The sequence below is a fragment of the Moschus berezovskii genome, chromosome 2 (genome assembly GCF_049115385.1).
Source record: "Moschus berezovskii isolate FMDL1 chromosome 2, NW_MosBer_1.0, whole genome shotgun sequence".
In the NCBI taxonomy this organism is placed as follows: Eukaryota; Metazoa; Chordata; class Mammalia; order Artiodactyla; family Moschidae; genus Moschus; species Moschus berezovskii.
In genome coordinates, this window is record NC_142461.1 from 39,788,417 (window position 1) to 39,810,253 (window position 21,837).

At 40.0% G+C, this 21,837-nt stretch overlaps 1 protein-coding gene across 2 annotated transcripts in view; it reads right to left on the bottom strand.

The window, feature by feature from the left end:
• Positions 1–21,837, bottom strand: part of PTH2R (parathyroid hormone 2 receptor) — a 90,463-nt gene that overhangs the window by 22,033 nt on the left and 46,593 nt on the right. For both annotated transcript variants that reach the window (XM_055397813.2, XM_088842050.1), the window contains one exon: positions 20,162–20,228. In XM_055397813.2, the coding sequence (XP_055253788.2) occupies positions 20,162–20,228 (67 nt within the window). The remainder of the gene's footprint in view (positions 1–20,161; positions 20,229–21,837) is intronic.

The following is a 21,837-nucleotide window of genomic DNA, read 5'->3' on the forward strand; positions in this document are numbered from 1 at the left end:
ATGCCACAAAAACAGAAAACTACAGGCCAATATCACTGATGAATATAGATGCAAAAGTCCTCAACAAAATTCTAGCAAACGGAATCTAACAACATATTCAGAAGATCATACATCATGACCAAGTGGGGTTTATCCCAGGGATGCAAGGATTCTTACATATTCGCAAATCAATCAATGTGATACACCACATTAACAAATTGAAAGATAATAACCATATGATTATCTCAATAGATGCAGAGAAAGCATCTATTGACAAAGCATCTATTGAAAGTTGACAAAATTCAACTCCCATTTATGATAAAAACTCTCCAGAAAGCAGGCAAAGAAGAAACATACCTCAACATAATAAAAGCCATATATGATAAACCCACAGCAAACATTATCCTCAATGGCAAAAAACTGAAAGCATTTCCCCTAAAGTCAGGAACAAGACAAGGGTACCCACTCTCACCACTACTATTCAACATAGTTTTAGAAGTTTTGGCCACAGCAATCAGAGCAGAAAAAGAAATAAAAGGAATCCAGATTGGAAAAGAAGAAGTAAAACTCTCAGTGTTTGCAGGTGACATGATCCTCTACATAGAAAACCCTAAAGATTCCACCAGAAAATTACTAGAGCTAATCAATGAATACAGTAAAGTTGCAGGATATAAAATTAACACGCAGAAATCCCTTGCATTCCTATGCACTAACAATGAGAAGATAGAAGGAGAAATTAAGGAAACAATCCCATTCACCACTGTGACAAAAATAAAATACTTAGGAATAAATCTACCAGAAGAAACAAAAGACCTTTATATAGAAAACTGTAAAACACTGATGAAAGAAATCAAAGATGACACAAACAGATGGAGAAATATACCATGTTCATGGATTGGAAGAACCAATATATTGAAAATGAGTATACTACACAAAGCAATCTATAAACTCAGTGAAATCCCTTTCAAGCTATTAATGGTATTTTTCATAGAACTAAAACAAATAATTTCACAATTTGTATGGAAATACAAAAAACCTCGAAGAGCCAAAGCAATCTTGAGAAAGAAGAATGGAACTGGAGGAATCAACCTGCCTGACTTCAGGCTCTACTACAATGCTACAGTCACCAAGACAGTATGGTACTGGCACAAAGACAGAAATATAGATCAATGGAACAAAATAGAAAGTCCAGAGATAAATCCATGCACCTATGGACACCTTATCTTTGACAAAGAGGCAAAAATATACAGTGGAGAAAAGCAATCTCTTTAGGGGAAACTGGTCAACCACCTGTAAAAGAATGAAACTAGAACACTTTCTAACACCAGACACAAAAATAAACTCAAAATGGATTAAAGATCTAAATGTAAGACCAGAAACTATAAAACTCCTGGAGGAAAACATAGGTAAAACACTCTGACATAAATCACAACAAGATCCTCTGTGACCCACCTCCCAGAGTAATGGAAAAGAAAGCAAAAATAAACAAATGGGACCTAATTAAACTTAAAAGCTTTTGCACAATAAAGGAAACTATAATCAAGGTGAAAAGACAGCCTTCAGAGTGGGAGAAAATAATAGCAAATGAAGCAACTAATGAAGAATTAATCTCAAAAATATACAAACAGCTCATGCAGCTCAATATCAGAAAAATAACCCAATCAAAAAAATGGGCCAAAGAACTTAAACAGACATTTCTCCAAAGAAGACATACAAATGACTAACAAACACATGAAAAAATGTTCAATGTCACTCACAGAAATGCAAATCAAAACTACAATGATGTACCATCTTCACCAGTCAGAATTGCTGCTATCAAAAAGTCTACAAACATTAAATGCTAGAGAGGGTGTGGAGAATAGGGAACCCTCTTACACTGTTGGTGGGAATGCAAACTAGTACAGACACTATGGAGAACAGTGTGGAGGTTCCTTAAAAAACTGAAAAAATAACTGCCATATGACCCAGCAACCCCACTGCTGGGCACACATACTGAGGAAACCAGAATTGAAAGAGACATGTGTACCCCACTGTTCTTCGCAGCACTGTTCACAATAGCTAGAACATGGAAGCAACCTAGATGTCCATCAGCAGATGAATGGATAAGAAAGTTGTGGTACATATACACAATGGAATATTACTCAGCTATTAAAAAAGAACACATTTGAATCCGTTCTAATGAGGTGGATGAAACTGGAGCTTATTATACAAAGTGAAGTAAGCCAGAAAGAAAAACAGCAATATAGTATATTATCGTGTATATATGGAACTTAGAAAGATGGTAACAATGACCCTGTATTCAAGACAGCAAAAGAGACACAGATATAAAGAAAAGACTTTTGGACTCTGAGGGAGAAGGCGGGGTGGGATGATTTGAGACAACAGCATTGAAACATGTATATTACCGTATGTGAAAGATCACCAGTCCAAGTTTGACGCATGAAACAGGGCACTCAAAGCTGGTACACTGGGACAACCCAGAGGGATGGGGTGGGAAGATGGGAGGGGAGTTCGGGATGGGGGACACATGTACAACCATGGCTGATTCATGTCAATGTATGGTATAAACCATCACAATATAGTAAAGTAATTAATTAGCCTCCAATTAAAATTTAAAAATTAATTTTTTAAAAAACTTAAATAAGAAAATAAATGTTAGAGCAACATTCCATAAATAAAGCATATGATGTACTTAAGCACAGTGCAATGCACATTCTCAACTCTCTCCTGAGAGGCTGGCACTACTATAGACATAAAGATAGATGAACTAATTTTCCTAGCAACTCAATCTTTGTCTGTCTTTCACTCCGATAAAACAATAATCTAGAAAAAACTGATTTAAACTGTAGGTGATCTTGTATTCATTGACAGTCAAAGGGAACTTTGGCCACCTGATGAGAAGAGCTGACTCATTTGAAAAGAACCTGATGCTGGGAAAGATTGAGGGCAGGAGAAAAGGGGATGGCAGAGGATGAGATGGTTGGATGGCATCACTGACTCAGTGGACATGAGTTTGGGTGACTCCGGGAGTTGGTGATGGACAGGGAGGCCTGGCGTGTTGTAGTCCATGAGGTTGCAAAGAGTCGGACACAACTGAGCGACTGAACTGAACAGAACTGAACTGAAAGGGAACAAATATTTATTTACCACTAAATACACCAGGCTCTTTATCCACAAACATATTTCATTAAACCTTGTAACAGTGTTGAAAAAATGCAGCAAACTCCCAAAAACTTGATTAAAGAAGACACCCATAATCAGTCCATCAGTGTGATAGCTAAAATGACAATCAAGTGGATTATGGAAAGAATTAAGAAAAACTAAGATTAAGAGAACTTGCTGCCTTAAAAGACAGGTAAACAAAAAACACATGCACACACATATGCACATACACTCACATAACAGTTGAACGAAATTTTAAAAAAATATTATAAATAATGTCACTCACCTAGAGCCAGACATCTTAGAATGTGAAGTCAAGTGGGCCTTAGAAAGCATCACTATGAACAAAGCCAGTGGAAGTGATGGAATTCCAGTTGAGCTATTTCAAATCCTGAAAGAAGATGCTGTGAAAGTGCTGCACGCAATATGCCAGCAAATTTGGAAAATGCAGCAGTGGCCACAGGACTGGAAAAGGTCAGTCTTCATTCCAATCCCAAAGAAAGGCAATGCCAAAGAATGCTCAAACTACCACACAATTGCACTCATCTCCCACGCTAGTAAAGTCAAGCTCAAAATTCACCAAGCCAGGCTTCAGCAATATGTGAACCGTGAACTTCCAGATGTTCAAGCAGGTTTTAGAAAAGGCAGAGGCACCACAGATCAAATTGCCAACATCCGCTGGATCATGGAGAAAGCAAGAGAGTTCCAGAAAAACATATATTTCTGCTTCATTGACTATGCCAAAGCCATTGACTGTGTGGATCACAATAAACTGTGGAACATTCTGAAAGAGATGGGAATACCAGCCCCCCTGACCTGCCTCTTGAGAAACCTGTATGCAGGTCAGGAAGCAAAGTTAGAACTGGACATGGAACAACAGACTGGTTCCAAATAGGAAAAGGAGTACATCAAGGATGTATATTGTCACCTTGCTTATTTAACTTATATGCAGAGTACATCATGAGGAACGCTGGGCTGGAAGAAGCACAAGCTGGAATCAAGATTGCTGGGAGAAATATCAATAACCTCAGATATGCAGATGACCCCACTGTTATGGCAGAAAGTGAAGAGGAACTCAAAAGCCTCTTGATGAAAGTGAAAGAGGAGAGTGAAAAGGTTGGCTTGACGCTCAACATTCAGAAAACTAAGATCATGGCATCTGGTCCCATCACTTCATGGGAAATAGATGGGGAAACAGTGGAAACAGTGTCAGACTTTATTTTTTCGGGTTCCAAAATCACTGTGGATGCCCTAGATAGCATATTAAAAAGCAGAGACATTACTCTGCCAACAAAGGTCTGTCTAGTCAAGGCTATGGTTTTTCCAGTGGTTATCTATGGATGTGAGAGTTGGACTGTGAAGAAAGCCGATCGCTGAAGAATAGATGCTTTTGAACTGTGGTGCTGGAGAAGACTCTTGAGAGTCCCTTGGACTGCAAGGAGATCCAACCAGTCCATTCTAAAGGAGATCAATCCTGGGTGTTCATTGGAAGGACTGATGCTAAAGCTGAAACTCCAATTCTTTGGCCACCTAATGTGACGAGTTGACTCACTGGAAAAGACTCTGATGCTGGGAAGGATTAGGGGTGGAGGGAGAAGGGGACGACAGAGAATGAGATGGCTGGATGGCATCACCAACTCGATGGACATGAGTTTGAGTGAACTCCGGGAGTTAGTGATGGACAGGGAGGCCTGGCGTGCTGCATTCCATGGGGTTGCAAAGAGTTGGACACTACTGAGCGACTGAACTGAATGAAACCCATGCGGCCCAGATGTATTGAATGGATTCTTAACCATTGCACCAAACGGCCCATAAAAGAGAGTTAATAGTGGACTGAGAAATTTTTTAAAGAGCACAATGAATTTAGAAAAGATTGGAAAGAATCCAATTTATCAGTTCAGTCGCTCAGTCGTGTCCAACTCTTTGCGACCTCATGGAATGCAGCACACCAGGCCTCCCTATCCATCACCAACTCCCGGAGTTTACCCAAACTCATGTCCATTGAGTCAGTGATGCCATCCAACCATCTCATCCTCTGTCATCCCCTTCTCCTCCTGCCCTCAATCTTTCCCAGTGACAGGGTCTTTCCAAATGAGTCAACTCTTCCCATCAGGTGGCCAAAGTATTGGAGTTTCAGCTTCAACATCAGTCCTTCCAATGAACACCCAGGACTGATCTCCTTCAGGATGGACTGGTTGGGTCTCCTTGCAGTCAAAGGGACTCTCAAGAGTCTTCTCCAACACCACAGTTCAAAAGCATCAATTCTTCGGCGCTCAGCTTTCTTCATGGTCCAACTCTCACATCCATCAGTTCAGTTCAGTTCAGTCGCTCAGTCATGTCCGACTCTTTGCGACGCCATGAATCACAGCACGCCAGGACTCCCTGTCCATCACCAACTCCCGGACCTCACCCAAACTCATGTCCATTGAGTAGGTGATGCCATCCAGCCATCTCATTCTCTGTCGTCCCCTTCTCCTCCCACCCCCAATCCTTCCCAGCATCAGAGTCTTTTCCAGTGAGTCAATTCGTCGCATGAGGTGGCCAAAGTATTGGAGTTTCAGCTTTAGCATCAGTCCTTCCAATGAACACCCAGGATTGATCTCCGTTAGAATGGACTGGTTGGATCTCATTGCAGTCCAGGGGACTCTCAAGAGTCTTCTCCAGCACCACAGTTCAAAAGCATCTATTCTTCAGCGATCAGCTTTCTTCACAGTCCAACTCTCACATCCATACATGACCATGGGAAAAACCATAGCCTTGACTAGACGGACCTTGGTTGGAAAAGTAATGTCTCTGCTTTTTAATATACTATCTAGTTTGATTATAACTTTCCTTCCAAGTAGTAAGCGTCTTTTAATTTCATGGCTGCAATCAGCATCCGCAGTGATTTTGGAGCCCAAAAAAATAAAGTCTCTCTCTGTTTCTACTGTTTCCCCATCTATTTGCCATGAAGTTATGGCATGATCTTAGTTTTCTGAATGCTGAGCATTAAGCCAACTTTTTCACTCTCCTCTTTCACTTTCATCAAGAGGCTCTTTAGTTCTTCTTCACTTTCACCCTTCACCATAAGGGTGGTGTCATCTGCATATCTGAGGTTATTGATATTTCTCCCAGCAATCTTGATTCAGCCTTGTGTTTCATACAGCCCAGCATTTCTCATGATGTATTCTGCATATATTACTTATATACTATACTTTCCTAAATTATTTATAATATTTTTTTAATTTCATTCAACTGTTATGTGAGTATATGTGCATGTGTGTATTTTGTTTACCTGTCTTTTAAGGCAGCAAGTTCTCTTAATCTTAGTTTTACTTAATTCTTTCCATAATCAACTTGATTGTCATTTTAGCTATCAAACTGATGGACTGATCGGTGGGTGTCTTCTTTAATCAAGTTTTTGGGAGTTTGCTGCTTTTTTTTTTTTTACACTGTTACAAGGTTTAATGAAATAATGTTTTTGGATAAAGAGTCTGCTGTATCCACTAAATAAATAAGCAGGGTGACAATATATAGTCTTGATATACTCTTTTTCCTATTTGGAACCAGTCCATTGTTCCATGTCCAGTTCTAACTGTTGCTTCCTGACCTGCATACAGGTTTCTCAAGCGGCAGGTCAGGTGGGCTGGTATTCCCATCTCTTTCACAATTTCCAGTTTATTGTGATCCACACAAAGGCTTTGGCATAGTCAATAAAGCAGAAATAGATGTTTTGCTGGAACTCTCTTGCTTTTTCGATGACCCAGCAAGTGTTGGCAATTTGATCTCTGGTTCCTCTGCCTTTTCTAAAACCAGCTTGAACATTTGGAAGTTCATGGTTCACGTATTGTTGAAGCCTGGCTTGGAGAATTTTGAGTATTACTTTACTAGTGTGTGAGATGAGTGCAAGTGTGCAGTAGTTTGAGCGTTCTTTGGCATTTCCTTTCTTTGGGATTGGAACGAACACTGACCTTTTCCAGTCCTGTGCCCACTGCTGAGTTTTCCAGATTTGCTGGCATACTGAGTGCAGCACTTTCACAGCATCATCTTTCAGGATTTGAAATAGCTCAACTGGAATTCCATCACCTCCACTAGCTTTGTTTGTAGCGATGCTTCCTAATGACCACTTGACTTCACATTCCAGGATGTCTGACTCTAGGTGAGTGATCACACCATCATGATTATGTGGGTCATAAAGATCTTTTTTGTAGAGTTCTTCCATGTATTCTTGCCACCTCTTCTTAATATCTTCTGTTTCTGTTAGGTCCATACCATTTATGTTCTTTATTGAGCCCATCTTTGCATGAAATGTTCCAGTGGTATCTCTAAGTTTCTTGAAGAGATCTCTAATCTTTCCCATTCTATTGTTTTCCTCTATTTCTTTGCACTGAAAGCTAAGGAAGGCTTTCTCTCTCGCTATTCTTTGGAACTCTGCATTCAAATGGGTATATATTTCCTTTTCTCCTTTGCTATAAGCAGGTTTTAAAATCAATATTAAAAACACAAACATTGGTCTAACAGAGAAGGAAAATGGATAACAATTTAGAAGACACTTGAATCTTCCCAAATGGAGGAAAGAAGAACAAAGACTTTTATGATGAGGGATAGATGTCTACATGGAGGGCACAGAATTGAAAGTCATTATGAAGATTATTTCTCTTTCTGAAGAAAATGATAAATAGAACAAATCAATAAAGACATTCAAAGAAAAAATCCTCCTCTAGAGAAAGACTTGAGCCTATAGGAAAAATGAAACTATATATTAAGAAATGGAATGAAAAATAACAACTCACATTCTGGAGAGATTTTTAAATTTCTTTTAAATAAAGAAATGTCATTTAGAAATAGAAAAATCACTTAGTGGATCTTTGCATATCTCAAGTAACCTTCTTGGAGGGAAAATTTTGCTTAATGTCATTAATAAGCCAGTGAAAGAAAGTGAAAGTGGCTCAGTCATGTCCAACTCTTTGCCAACTGTAGACTATAGTCCATGGAATTCTCCAGGCCAGAATACTGGGGTGGGTAGCCTATCCTTTCTCCATTGGATCTTCTCCACCCAGGAATCAATCCGGGGTCTGCATTGCAGGTGGATCCTTTACCAACTGAGCTCTCAGGGAAGCCCAAAAGAGAACTCCAAGGAATTCAATAAGAGCATTTCTTGGAGGGATTTCCCAGGCAAGAATACTGAAGTGGGTTGCTATGTCCTTCTCCAGGGGATCTTCCCAACCCTTTGATCGAACCTGGTCTCCTGCATTGCAGACAGACTCTTTATCGACTGAGCCACCAGGCAAGTCCTGTAGCACACGGAATAAGGCAGTAGCACACAGAATACATTTTATGCAAATGTGGCTTTAAAATAATGCAAATATAAACATTAGATTCTCTCTCAATTACGTTTTTAAAGGTTTATTCAAAGTGAACCACAAATGAATTTCAAATTCAAAATTTCACGCCAGGCCTCCCTGTCCATCACCAACTCCCGGAGCTCACCCAAACTCATGTCCATCGAGTCGGTGATGCCATCCAACCATCTCATCCTCTGTCATCCCCTTCTCCTCCCACCCCCAATCCTTCCCAGCATCAGAGTCTTTTCCAGTGAGTCAACTCGTCGCATGAGGTGGCCAAAGTATTGCAGTTTCAGCTTTAGCATCAGTCCTTCCAATGAACAACCAGGACTGATCTCCTTTAGAATGGACTGGTTGGATCTCCTTGCAGTTCAAGGGACTCTCAAGAGTCTTCTCCAACACCACAGTTCAAATGCATCAATTCTTCGATGCTCGGCTTTCTTCACAGTCCAACTCTCACATCCATACATGACCACGGGAAAAAACCATAGCCTTGACTAGACGGACCTTTGTTGGCAAAGTAATGTCTCTGCTTTTTAATATGCTATCTAGGTTGGTCATAACTTTCCTTCCAAGGAGCAAGCGTCTTTTAATTTCATGGCTGCAATCAGCATCCACAGTGATTTTGGAGTCCAAAAAACAAAGTCTGATACTGTTTCCACTGTTTCCCCATCTATTTCCCATGAAATGATGGGACCAGATGCCATGATCTTTGTTTTCTGAATGTTCCTTAGGCCATCTCAGAGACTGCTCCTAGAATCACCTTTGCCAGAATCATTCTCCCCACTCCCTCTGCTCTCCCATCTTTACTAGGACAGCTCATTATCAGGCTTTAGCCTGAATGTCACTTTTTCTCCAAAGCTATTCCTGACACCCCAGTCCCACCCTAGCACTTGTCACATTTAAATCTTGTCTCACCCCCATGGGTTTCTCAGATAGTGCAGTGGCAAAGAATCTGCCTGCCAGTGCAAGAGACACAGGCAAGGCAGGTTTAGTCTCTGGCTCGGGAAGATCCCCTGGAGAAGGAAATGGCAACCCACTGCAGTATTCTGGCCTAGAAAATTCCATGGACAGAGGAGCCAGATGGGCTACAGTCCATGGGGTCACAAAGAGTCAGACATGACTCACTTGCATGCACTAACCCACTATGATTAAGTTTAAGAAGAAACTGGGGTCCATTTTCCCACCATCTCATCCCCATTGCTCACACAGCATCTGCAGTGTTTTTGGTCTTAACCAAGATTTGTTAAATGAGTGAATGAAATGTGCACTCTCTAAATCCTACTTATATTGAGGTAAATTAGCACACCCACTTCAGTGTAGAATTTTCACTTCTAAATGTCTATCACAATAGACTTTAGTAGAGAAAGAAGTCAAAATTTATGTACAAGAAAGTCCATTGTTTTAAAATATCTTTAAAGATATCTGAAACTGAAACTGTTAGTCGCTCAGTCCTATCCAACTTTTTGTAATCCCATGGACTGTAGCCCACCAGACTCCTCTGTCCATGGGGTTCTCCAGGCAAGATTACTGGAATCGGCTGTCATTTCCTTCCCCAGGGAATCTTCCCGACCCAGGGGTCAAACCCGGGTCTCCTACAGTGCAGGCAGATTCTTCACCATCTGAGCTAAAGAATCTGTAAAGCTATCTGTTTACACTTAAAATTGTCATCAGTGCCTTTGGATACGTAATGGGGAGGGTTCTCTTTCTCCCCATTCCTGATCTTTCCTTCCAGGGAAGATAGCTCAAATGATGAGCACTTCTGTTCTCCCCACCCCACCTTACTGTCTCCATCTCTGGAGGAGATGGACTAAAATATTTGATGAGTGAATGTGGGGAGAATACTAAATCTGTTTAATTCAACTCATCCTTTCTTCCTTTGGCAGCTTGCAGTGAGCAGACTTGCTCTGCAGCATCTCAGCATCTCAACATCCAGTGTGTGAGTGGGCAGATGCTGCCTAACTACGGGCTTCTTCAACAGGCCCACTGCACCAACAGATGGAAGATCACCCCAGACTCCAGCAGCTCTAAGTATTTTGCTTTAGTTCTCTCTCTCCTTTGTTTTATATCTCGACTTGTTTAGAATCTGAGCAGCAAAGAGGGATGCTACATATTAGCTGTCCTCAGAGATCCTCTAAATACATTACATCTCACCCCATATATTGGTTTCTTTTTCAGTATCATGAACATAGGGAATGTGTCTGCTTTGTTTATACGTACATCAGTTCTAAATATTGAACATTTAATGATAGATAATAAACTCCTTAATCTTTATCAATTATTATCATTTGATTATCTTTATAACAGGCATGATGATAAAATATTTAACTCAATTCTTATCAGTTGGAATTCAATTTGTAACTTATGGGTAAATGCTTGAGCTTTAATTTCACTTGAAGTTGTATATTTGACTTATTTAGAAGAGGAAAGGGATTATGGAGCAGAGATTTTCCTCTAGGGGGAAAAAAAACAATTTTGTATTTGCAATTCCATCAAAGATTATAAATTAAATTTCATTCATTTTACTTTAAATTCCTTCCTAATCAGTCATTCCTCTCACCCTCCCCTCTTATGCTTCATCACTGAGCTTTCTTTAATAACCACGGGGCGGAAATGAATCACTGACTCAATAGCAGCTGAGCTGCTTGTACTCTGCTTGTCCCCTTCTTTTTATATTTCGTAAAGTGCACTGGGTATTATTTTTTTTAACTCATCACTGTAAAATTTTTCTTAAAGGAATTAGTAAAAGTACCATCTTATTCCATTTGCTGGAATTCCCTGAAATATCCTTTGACAGGTACATGAACAAAACATGTATAAGAAAAAAATGAAAGTCTGGAGCCTCTCCACTAAATGCACTCTAAATAGCATGCAGTCTCTTCAAGGGTCACTACTTAGTCATTCAAATTAGATCATTACTCATAGGATGAGCAAGCCCATGACAAACATCACAAACTACTTGTTGATTAGTCCTTAGCTTGGGTACACAATGGTGCTGTAATCCATGACAGACACCTAAAAACAAGCAAATATACCTATAACAGAGAGAAAGGGGGGAGGAGAGGGAAGAGAGAGAGAGGGACAGAAGGAAGGAAGGAAGGGACTGTTGCCCTGTAATCTCCTAAAACCCATCAACATGTATAAGCCAAACTATATGCTCTCACAGTTAACAATTTTCTGTAGGATTATTTAAAGATTAAAATCTCTGAAATAGTGTTGACAGACTATTATCAGGCAAGGGATCCCAAAAATGCTTTCCAACATATACATTTTTTATTTTATGACTTATTTTGGGGGTGTTACCAGGAAATAAACTACTGCTTGTAGAAGAACAAGTACATAAATTCTAATATCTCAGCAAGTGACTGGCCCTGATTTCGCATTTCAGTCTCTTTAATAAAAGTTTTGGGTTGCTTTAAGACTGAATTTTGGATTTTCTATTCCATCCCTCCCACATTACTTAGATGTACGTACCATAAGAAAAGTAACTCAAAGAAATTTATACCCTCCAAGTATAAAAGTTGTGTTGCATGTGTGCTCAGTCATATCTGACTCTTTGCAATTCCATGGACTATAGTCCACAGGTTCCTCTGTCCATGGGATTTTCCAGGCAAGAATACTGCTGCAGTTTGCCATTTCCTACTCTAGGGGATTTTTCAGACCCAGAGATTGAACTTGCATTTCCTGTGTCTCCAGGATTGGCAAACAGATTATTTACCACTGAGCCACCTGGGAAGCTCCCAAGTATAAAAGATGTATTATTAAATAGTGATACATTAAAATTAGTAACTAAATCAGTAATAATTTTTATCAATGACACTTACCCTTTCTTGGTTCCTTAAAAATAAATAGTTCCTATTGCATTTACATTTTGGTTCTGCTAAGATGAAGCAAAACATTGTACAGAAAAATATTTTGAGAGTTTGTGATGTCTCCAAAGGAATGGATTTATGTGAATGGAAGAAATGGGTCTGACTCCTATCAGAAGAAGAAAAAGCCTTAGATTGCTGTCACCCTGCTTATGGTCACCAGCTACTGAAGCACTGATGTCCCTTTGCTGCCCACCTTAGTTTAACACTGTTTATGGTTCTTCCAATATTAACATAATTCTTTAATGCTTGTATCTTTCTTTGGAAACCTACGTGAAGAAAATGACCTGTCATAGAGAAATCTGAGGACCTTCAAAATATCGTAATTGATGTGAGAGATACCTCTCTTAATCAGATGTCCATACCTCCAGACTAGTTCATTTAATCCCTGTTCTTGATCTTTCCTTCCAGGGGAGGCAGCTCAACTGATGTGCACTTCTGCTCTCCCCACCCCCCTTACACTCTCCAGCCCTGGAGGTGATGGACTAAAGCATATGATGAGTGAACATGGGAAGAATACTGAGGTTGCTTGACTCAGCCCACTCTTCTTTATGGAGGGAGCCTGCGGTGAACAGACTTCCTCTGCAATTATCTCCAGGGTTAGGAGCATCCTGTGCCTACACACCATCCCCGTTAGGTCAAAGCCCAAATCTAATCTGATCACTAACCTGCTTAAAATCTTCCAAAGTCTCATCACAATTTTAAGGAAAATTCCAGTGTCCTTTTAGCAAAAAATACAAGGCCAATCACAATTCAACCCCTCTCCACTTTCAGTCTACTCTCCTGCATTTTCCACAAATGCACCCAGCCAGCCAGCCACAGAAAACATGACCCGTTCTTTTAAAATTTTTAAAATTCCTGATCACATGAAACATAACTAGTCTTCCACAACTACTGGTTACACTTGTCATACCTTTTGCAGCCACATCAAATTTAATTGTCAAGGGAATTTGTCTAGTTCAGCATTTTCCAAGTGGCTTAGAGTGCTACCACCATGATTTTGCTATATCAATATTATTCATCCACTCTTATTTACTTGATACCCTTCTTCAATCTACTTTTATCAAAGTTAAAAAATTTAAATTTCATATCATTATAGATGTTCAAGCAGGTTTTAGAAAAGGCCGAGGCACCACAGATCAAATTGCCAACATCCGCTGGATCATGGAGAAAGCAAGAGAGTTTCAGAAAAACATATATTTCTGCTTCATTGACTATGCCAAAGCCTTTGACTGTGTCGATCACAATAAACTGTGGAACATTCTGAAAGAGATGGGAATCCCAGACCACCTGACCTGCCTCTTGAGAAACCTGTATGCAGGTCAGGAAGCAACTGTGAGAACTGGACATGGAACAACAGACTGGTTCCAAATAGGAAAAGGTGTACGTCAAGGTTGTATATTGTCACCTTGCTTATTTAACTTATATGCAGAGTACATCATGAGGAACGCTGGGCTGGAAGAAGCACAAGCTGGAATCAAGATTGCTGGGAGAAATATCAATAACCTCAGATATGCAGATGACACTACCCTTATGGCAGAAAGTGAAGAGGAACTCAAAAGCCTCTTGATGAAAGTGAAAGAGGAGAGTGAAAAGGTTGGCTTGAAGCTCAACATTCAGAAAACAAAGATCATGGCATCTGGTCCCATCACTTCATGGGAAATAGATGGAAAAACAGTGGAAACAGTGTCAGACTGTTTTTTTGGGCTCCAAAATCACTGCAGATGCTGATTGCAGCCATGAAATTAAAAGACGCTTGCTCCTTGGAAGGAAAGTTATGACCAACCTTGACAGTATATTAAAAAGCAGAGACATTACTTTGCCAACCAAGGTCCGTCTAGTCAAGGCAATGGTTTTTCCCGTGGTCATGTATGGATGTGAGAGTTGGACTGTGAAGAAGGCTGATCACCGAAGAATCGATGCTTTTGAATTGTGGTGTTGGAGAAGACTCTTGAGAGTCCCTTATACTGCAAGGAGATCCAACCAGTCCATTCTAAAGGAGATCAGTCCTGGATGTTCATTGGAGGGACTGATGCTAAGGCTGAAACTGCAATACTTTGGCCACCTCATGCGACGAGTTGACTCACTGGAAAAGACTCTGATGCTGGGAAAGGTTGGGGGCGGGAGGAGAAGGGGACGACGGAGAATGAGATGGCTGGATGGCATCACCGACTCTGTGGACATGAGTTTGAGTGTACTCCGGGAGTTGGTGATGGACAGGGAGGCCTGGCGTGCTGTGATTCATGGGGTCGCGGAGAGTCGGACACGACTGAGCGACTGAACTGAACTGAACTGAACCATAAATGGAAATCCAGTAGAAGCTTCTATAAGCAAGTGGCAACTGTAAAAATAATACAATGGAAACTAGTCATGTGAAATTTTATGTAGACTGGGTTGTCTGTCCTCCACCTCCATCCCCCAAATGAATATATCACACATAATAGAAGAGCATTAAAGACCAGTACCAAAATGAGACTGTCTCTGAGAAGAGTTGGAGAAGGACCAATATTCTCAGTAGACGACTCGACATTACTTAATAATATTGCATGTACTACTTAATCAGTCCTCTGTGTACCAGCGTATGTGCTCTCAATCTGGCAAACCCTGGCCCAGCTTAAATTCAAATACCACGAACAGAGAAATCTGTGGGCTCTGTAACTATAATGTATTGCCTGAATTTGACTCCAGCCTCAGCACTTTATAAATGTATAAACCTAAGCTATTAATAGTTACATAACTGCTCTTGGACTCAAACTAAGAATAATGAAAATCCCAGTCTCAAAGCTGCTTGAGGGTTAAGGAAGAAAAGGTTTTGCAATAAAACCCAAAGCAAAAAAGACCCTAGAATATTCTTTCATCAAATAAACAGAAAGCAAGACATTTAACTCTGTCAAGGGACAAAAGAAAAAACTTTTTGTTAAAATGAAATTGAGCAAGGGCTCAAAAGACCATTTGATCACATATCAGAGGATGATGAATATGAGGATGAAGGGATGAAGTCAACAAACACAGGATGAAGGAAACAAGTGAAGACAAATACCAAAGAGTTTCTGCTTTCCTTTTCCCTAACCTGTAAATTCAAGACATGATTTCTGTGAGGACCAAACCTCTCTCCACCCCATATTACTGGCATCTTCAACACCAACTTGTAAATGCTCAAGAGCAATTCTGCTCAGTTTGTAATCTGTATTTTTGTCTGTGGTTTTATTTCCTTTCAGCTATTACAGACTCTCTCCTGGTTGACACCAGTGACAATGTAGGTCCTCATGTCTTGCGGGCCAGTGCTCTGCTGGGCCAGGATTTATCACATCTGCCAACTTCATCTTGACCACTTCTACACAGTGCTGCCCCACCTGTGGCTTCTCCTGCCTTGCAGGCCAAGCATCCTGTTCCTTCTAAGACTGCTCTGGGAGGCCAGACACCAAGACAATGTTCCAAGTCCTGCTGTTGATTAGGAAATATTCCTCTCATATTTTAATGCTATATAGAAAAAATTTTAAATGTCTTTGAGTCAACATCAAGATGCTACAGGTGAATAATTAGTTATGGTTAGAGACATTTATTTTCAGAATGAAAATTACCACATATGAACAAAACACAGAAAAGCACAGTGCTACAGTTTTAGAATTTTCATCCTTGGAAGAAAAGCTATGACAAACCTAGACAGCATATTAAAAAGCAGAGACATTGCTTTGCCAACAAAGGTCCATCTAGTCAAAGCTATGGTTTTTCCAGTAGTCATGTACAAATGTAAGAGTTGGACCATAAAGAAAGCTGAGCACCAAAGAACTGATGCTTTTGAACGGCGATGTTGGAGAAGACTCTTGAGAGTCCCTTGGACTGCAAGGAGATCAAACCAGTCAATTCTAAAGGAAATCAGTTCTGAATATTCTTTGGAAGAACTGGTGCTGAAGCTGAAGCTCCTCTTTGGCCACCTGATATAAAGAGCTGACTTACTGGAAAAAACCCTGATTCTAGGAAAGATTGAAGGCAGGAGGAGAAGGGTATGACAAAGGATGAGAAGATTGGATTACATCACCTACTCAATGGACAAGAGTTTGAGCAAACTCTGGGAGATGGTGAAGGACAGGGAAGCCTGGCATGCTGCAGTCCATGGGGTCACAAAGAGCTGGACACAACTGAGCGACTGAACAACAACAGTTTTAGATTTTATGAGTCCAAAATCAAGTCGTTTCTTCCAAACTTGTACTCAAGTCTGTAATTATCTCTAAAATTTAATTCTCTTGATATGACTTCTTCAAGTCAGAAACTATGAATTCTCATTCATACTATGTGCAATGCAAGACTAAAAAACAAAATTTTATCCTGAATTTAACATATAAAAAACTATAAATGCAGCCATAAAAATAAAAAGATTATTTCCCCATAATTTTGACAAAAAAATTTTTACATGCTTTGGAAATGTAAGTGAAAAAAACATGGTCCAAAAACGCAGGTCTTTGTTTTGTCACACTAGCTGTGTGACCTTTATGTGTGTGGACTTTAATTTCCTTTTTAAGAAAATAAAGAGATTGTGTGAAATGAACTCAAAAGTTCTGCAATTATACTGGCTTTGTGCTCTTATTTCACTTCTTACTTCTTACTGTTTCTGCAGATTATTTACTTTGTACACAAGTTTTATTTTTTCAGCAAGTGTTTATGGAGTGGCTACTCCATTTCAAGCAAATCACTGGGCATTAGCATATAGACACGGAGAAACATATGATTCTTATTCACATAAACCTTGCAGCTTAGTGGGCAAGAAAGGCATTCAACAAATAATCCAAAGCATTATACTAGATGATGATCTTGAAAAGGAAAAACCTCACCAGGCTCTGCAGGATATAATACTGCTGCTGGTAAATCACTTCAGTCACGTCCGACTCTGTGCAACCCTATGGACTGCAGCCTGCCAGGCTCCTCTGTCCGTGGGATTCTCCAGGCAAGAGTACTGGAGTGGTTTGCCATGCCCTCCTCCAGAGGATCTTCCCGACCCAGGGATTGAACCCAGGTCTGTAGGCAGATTCTTCACCACTGAGCCACCAGGCAAGGCCTCAGTTTATAACAGGCAAACTAATTTAGACGGAGAACATAAGCGAGGCCACAATGGAGAGGTGACATCTAAAGTGAGGAGTAGGAGGCAGCATATCCCAGCCTTCCAGGGGTAGAGTGCAAAATGAAGAACAGTCCTGAGAAGGGCAGACACGGAAAAGTTCAAGGAACTGAAAGGGAAACAGTAAGGCAAAGGCAGAGCACATAAAGGATTGTGGGCATGAATGACAGGGTCTTCTCTGAACTATCAAGAATGCTGGCTTTTATCATAAGTGTATGGAGCTCACTAGGTAGGGTCACTGGCCCTGATGTTCAAATCCAAGCTCCACCACTTACTAGCTGAGTGACCTTGGGCAGTTTCCTCATTTAGAGTTATTGGTAGGATTAGATCAATGTAAATCAATGTAATCAATGTAAATAAAAAGTACAAAACAGTGCCCAGAGGTGGTAAGCTCTTGGCTACGTATTTGTTATTATTAGCATCATCTTTCAGGCTTCAGAAGAGCTCAGAGGAAGGAACACTGCACTCCAGGAGCTGAGACCTGGGCTCTAGGAGCATCTCTTCCCATACAGGCTGTTTCCACCATAAAATGAGGAAACCTTAAAAGGAATTGAGATAACCCTGAATTGTAATAAAGAAACAAAAAGGTAGCTTCAAGTGAATAGAAAGGTGCTCGTGAATCTCTTCTCTGATTTTTGAAATTAAATGGACGTTCTAACATGGAAAAAAAGATTTAAGAATTTTTGATTTGTATAATTTTAGTTCTAAAAGATGAAAATGACATCCCACTCAAGCCTCCTTCAAAATTTATTGACTGGACCATCATTTCTGGTTCCCTTTCACCAATGGTGAATCTTTCAGAATCTCTGTAAACACCTAGGGGCTTCCCAGGTGGCGCTGCTGCTGCTGCTGCTGCATCACTTCAGTCGTGTCTGACTCTGTGTGACCCCATAGACGGCAGCCCACCAGGCTCCCCCATCCCTGGGATTCTCCAGGCAAGAACACTGGAGTGGGTTGCCATTTCCTTCTCCAATGTGTAAAAGTGAAAAGTGAAAGTGAAGTTGCTCAGTCATGTCTGACTCGTAGCAACCCCGTGGACTACAGCCTACCAGGCTCCTCCGTCCATGGGATTTTCCAGGCAAGAGTACTGGAGTGGCTTGCCATTGTAAAGAATCCACTTGCCAATGCAGAAGACAGTGGCAGGAGAAGCAGGTTTGATCCTTAGTCAGGAAGATCCCCTAGAGAAGGGAATGGCAACCCACTCCAGTATTCTTGAAGAGGAAAAGTTAAAATTTTACATAACCTCCTGCTCCTTCTGCCTCTGTAACTCAGCTTGCTCCTTGCAAAGTCTGGATCACATAGGTCACGTAGTCTCAGAAAGTGGGAACTCACAATACTAGGAACTGGAGCTTACCTCACTCACCCTTGTCCTACTGTTTGCAACTGCCCAGCCCCTGTAAACCTGCCTAATCATGCCTGTCCGTGTAAAGGTCAGGCATCCCCTCCCCATCTTGACTGCTGTTCCCGCGCACGTGAAACCCCTTAGTTTAAATCAGCCTATTAACAGCTAGTGTTGCCCACTATTGCCCGTCCATAAAAACTCTGTAACCCCTTTGTTCGGGGCTCAGCGCTTAGAGAGTTAACTCCTTTGGGCCCGCCAGCATAATAAACATGAGTTCTCCAACTCTCCAAGTGTGGTGCTTGGTTTCTTGATTAGTGGTTTCTGCAACATTCTCATCTGTAAAATCCCATGGACAGAGGAGCCTGGTGGGCTACAGTCCATGTGGTCTCAGAGTCGAATACGACTGAATGACTTTTAACTCCCTCAGTCATAATCACCTAACTTAACTGTTTCACACTGCCATCTAGAAAACTCAGCATATAAACTTCTCATCCATATTGGTGATGTGAGTAAGGCGGCTTATGGGTAAAGAACCTGCCTGCCAATGCAAGAGATGTAAGAGATGCAGGTTTAATCCCTGCATTGGGAAGATCCCCTGAAGGAGGGCATGGCAACCCACTCCAGTGTTCTTGCCTGGAGAATCCCCATGGACAGAGGAGCCTGGCAGGCTATAGTTCATAGGGTTGCAAAGAGTCGGACACAACTGAGCAACTGTCACACACAAAATCTGTAAACAAATGACAAACCTTCAGACAAAAATCAACTGTAATATACACTTGAAATATTACAGACAGATAAGGCCCCATGCAATATGATTGCCAACTCTAGTCTTCTTCTTATTACCTGTTAGAGGCTACACGTCAGTGTGGAATTCTCTTAACTCCTTTTGGAAGCTATGTCAATTAAAAGCTTTAGGCAATGCTTTATAATAAATCATACTCCCATATTTCCCTCTCGATAATTCCTGTTCTCTTGCTATTCCATCTTGACCTCTTCTCCTGATCTATTACTAGGTGATCAGAACATTATAAAATAATGGCTGGAAAAAGGGAAGACTTTAAGGACCTCCCAACTGCTTGAACCTGTAAATGTTCACAGATATTTTGAAGTCCCAGAATTTTTCCAATGTGCTAGCAGATTAAAGGGAGGGTATGTGCTTTCTTCATGGATCTCAGTGTCAGCCAGGAATAAGGATCTAGGAATAATGAATAAGGATTCCCAACCCAGACTTTCTCAACAGCTATTATATAAAGTGAGGTTTCCTAAACTTCTATAAACAAAATGACCAAAAAATTTTCTCTGGATCTTAGCAGCAGTTTAATTATACATCTTGTTTTTCTTTTTTTAAAATTATACAGGTTTTTAAACTTACCCCGATAGCGGCTAATATTGGGGCTTGGTAAATCCACTTGATGTCTCCAGCACTAAGTTCCCAGCATCTGAGACATGAAAAAGAACTCCCATGAAAGACTGGCAAAGCAAATAAGCAATAAAAATTAAGTAGCATTTTAAGTTTTACCAAAAACTCCATACACAGGATTTTGATTAGGAAACAAGTAGTCCAAAAAATAAAAAAAAAAAGCTCCTAAAACTCCCAGTGGGGAAAAACTGTAGTGAGTCCTGCTTTCTATACCTTTAGCAACCCTTTGGGGATAAGTATTATAAATAGTGGTGTATTATTTTTATAACAAGAGTCAAAACTATGTTTCTAGAGCCACAAAAAATTAGTCTTCTAAATGTGGTACCATTGATGTTTTACTTTTGTTATCACTGGAATGAGCCAAAACAGTTAAACAGAGTTTAACAGTTGATAAAGAAAGTCCTCCCATTTTCAGAATTTACTCCATTGGCTGTAAGACACTGACATTAATACATTCTTATCCATAGACATGCAACATAAAACTAACAATAATACAAATGATTCTTGTTAATAGGAATGTAGAAGAAAACTGAATACAAATGATTTTTTCCCTAGAAAGGAAAATTAGCTGTTTGGTGAAATGTAAGTGACTAGTGATCTGTGAATATTGACCAGTTTTTACATTTATTTGTAAAATCATTTCAGCATTCACAGTACTAAAAATAAACATGTGATTCTTTTATTTCTCCTTTGAACCAGTTATAATAGCTTACTGGTTACTAAGCTAAACTTACTGGTTAGCTTACTAATCAGTGAGTCAAAAAATCTCTGACAGGTAGTCATTTCATATTTGCATAACATCATGACTTTTATCTTCTTTTTTTAAGAGTTTTTTTTACAGTATTAATAAAAATGCATTAGTTGCTCAGTCATGTCTGACTCTTTGCAACCCTGTGGACTGTGTAGATCACCAGGCTCCTCTGTCCATGGAATTCTCCATGCAAGAATACCAGAGTGGGTTGGCATTCCCTTTTCCAAGGATCTTGGATCTTCCTGACCCAGGAATTGAACCTGGGTCTTCTGTATTGCATGCAAATTCTTTACTGTCCCAGCCACCAGTATATAATTTACCTATTCACTATACTTATTTTCTGCTTCCTGCTCGCTCCAACTAGAATTTAAGTTTAGATAGGGAGGGACTGCTGTTGTTTTTGTTTTCTGTTATAAGTGCCTAGAACATACACAGGATTTAGGTAGCCAATAAACATATTTTGAATTAACTGAATTCAAAGTAAGTTGAACTTCACCCAATCTGGTTTGTGGTAAAGGTCTTACACTAGAATAAATGGAACAGAGTTGAGAAAAACTAGTTCCACTTGAAACTTTAACATAGCACTTTAAAAATTTTTTTAAAATTAAAGATACGTAAATAAAAGCCTTCAGTTTAAATTAATGATCAAATTATGGATAATAAAAAGCTATTTCAACTATTTCTTGAAAGTAAAACATATTCAGCACACATATAATAAAAATTTTAATTTTTTATGTAAGCAATATATGCTCATTTCAAAAATCAACCTATATAAAAAGACAGACACTGAGACATTTCAGTCCTCCCCATCTTCCTGTCTATCTCTGACCTTGCCCTTCTGCTTACAGGTTAACATTTTTTATTACTTTATTGTGCA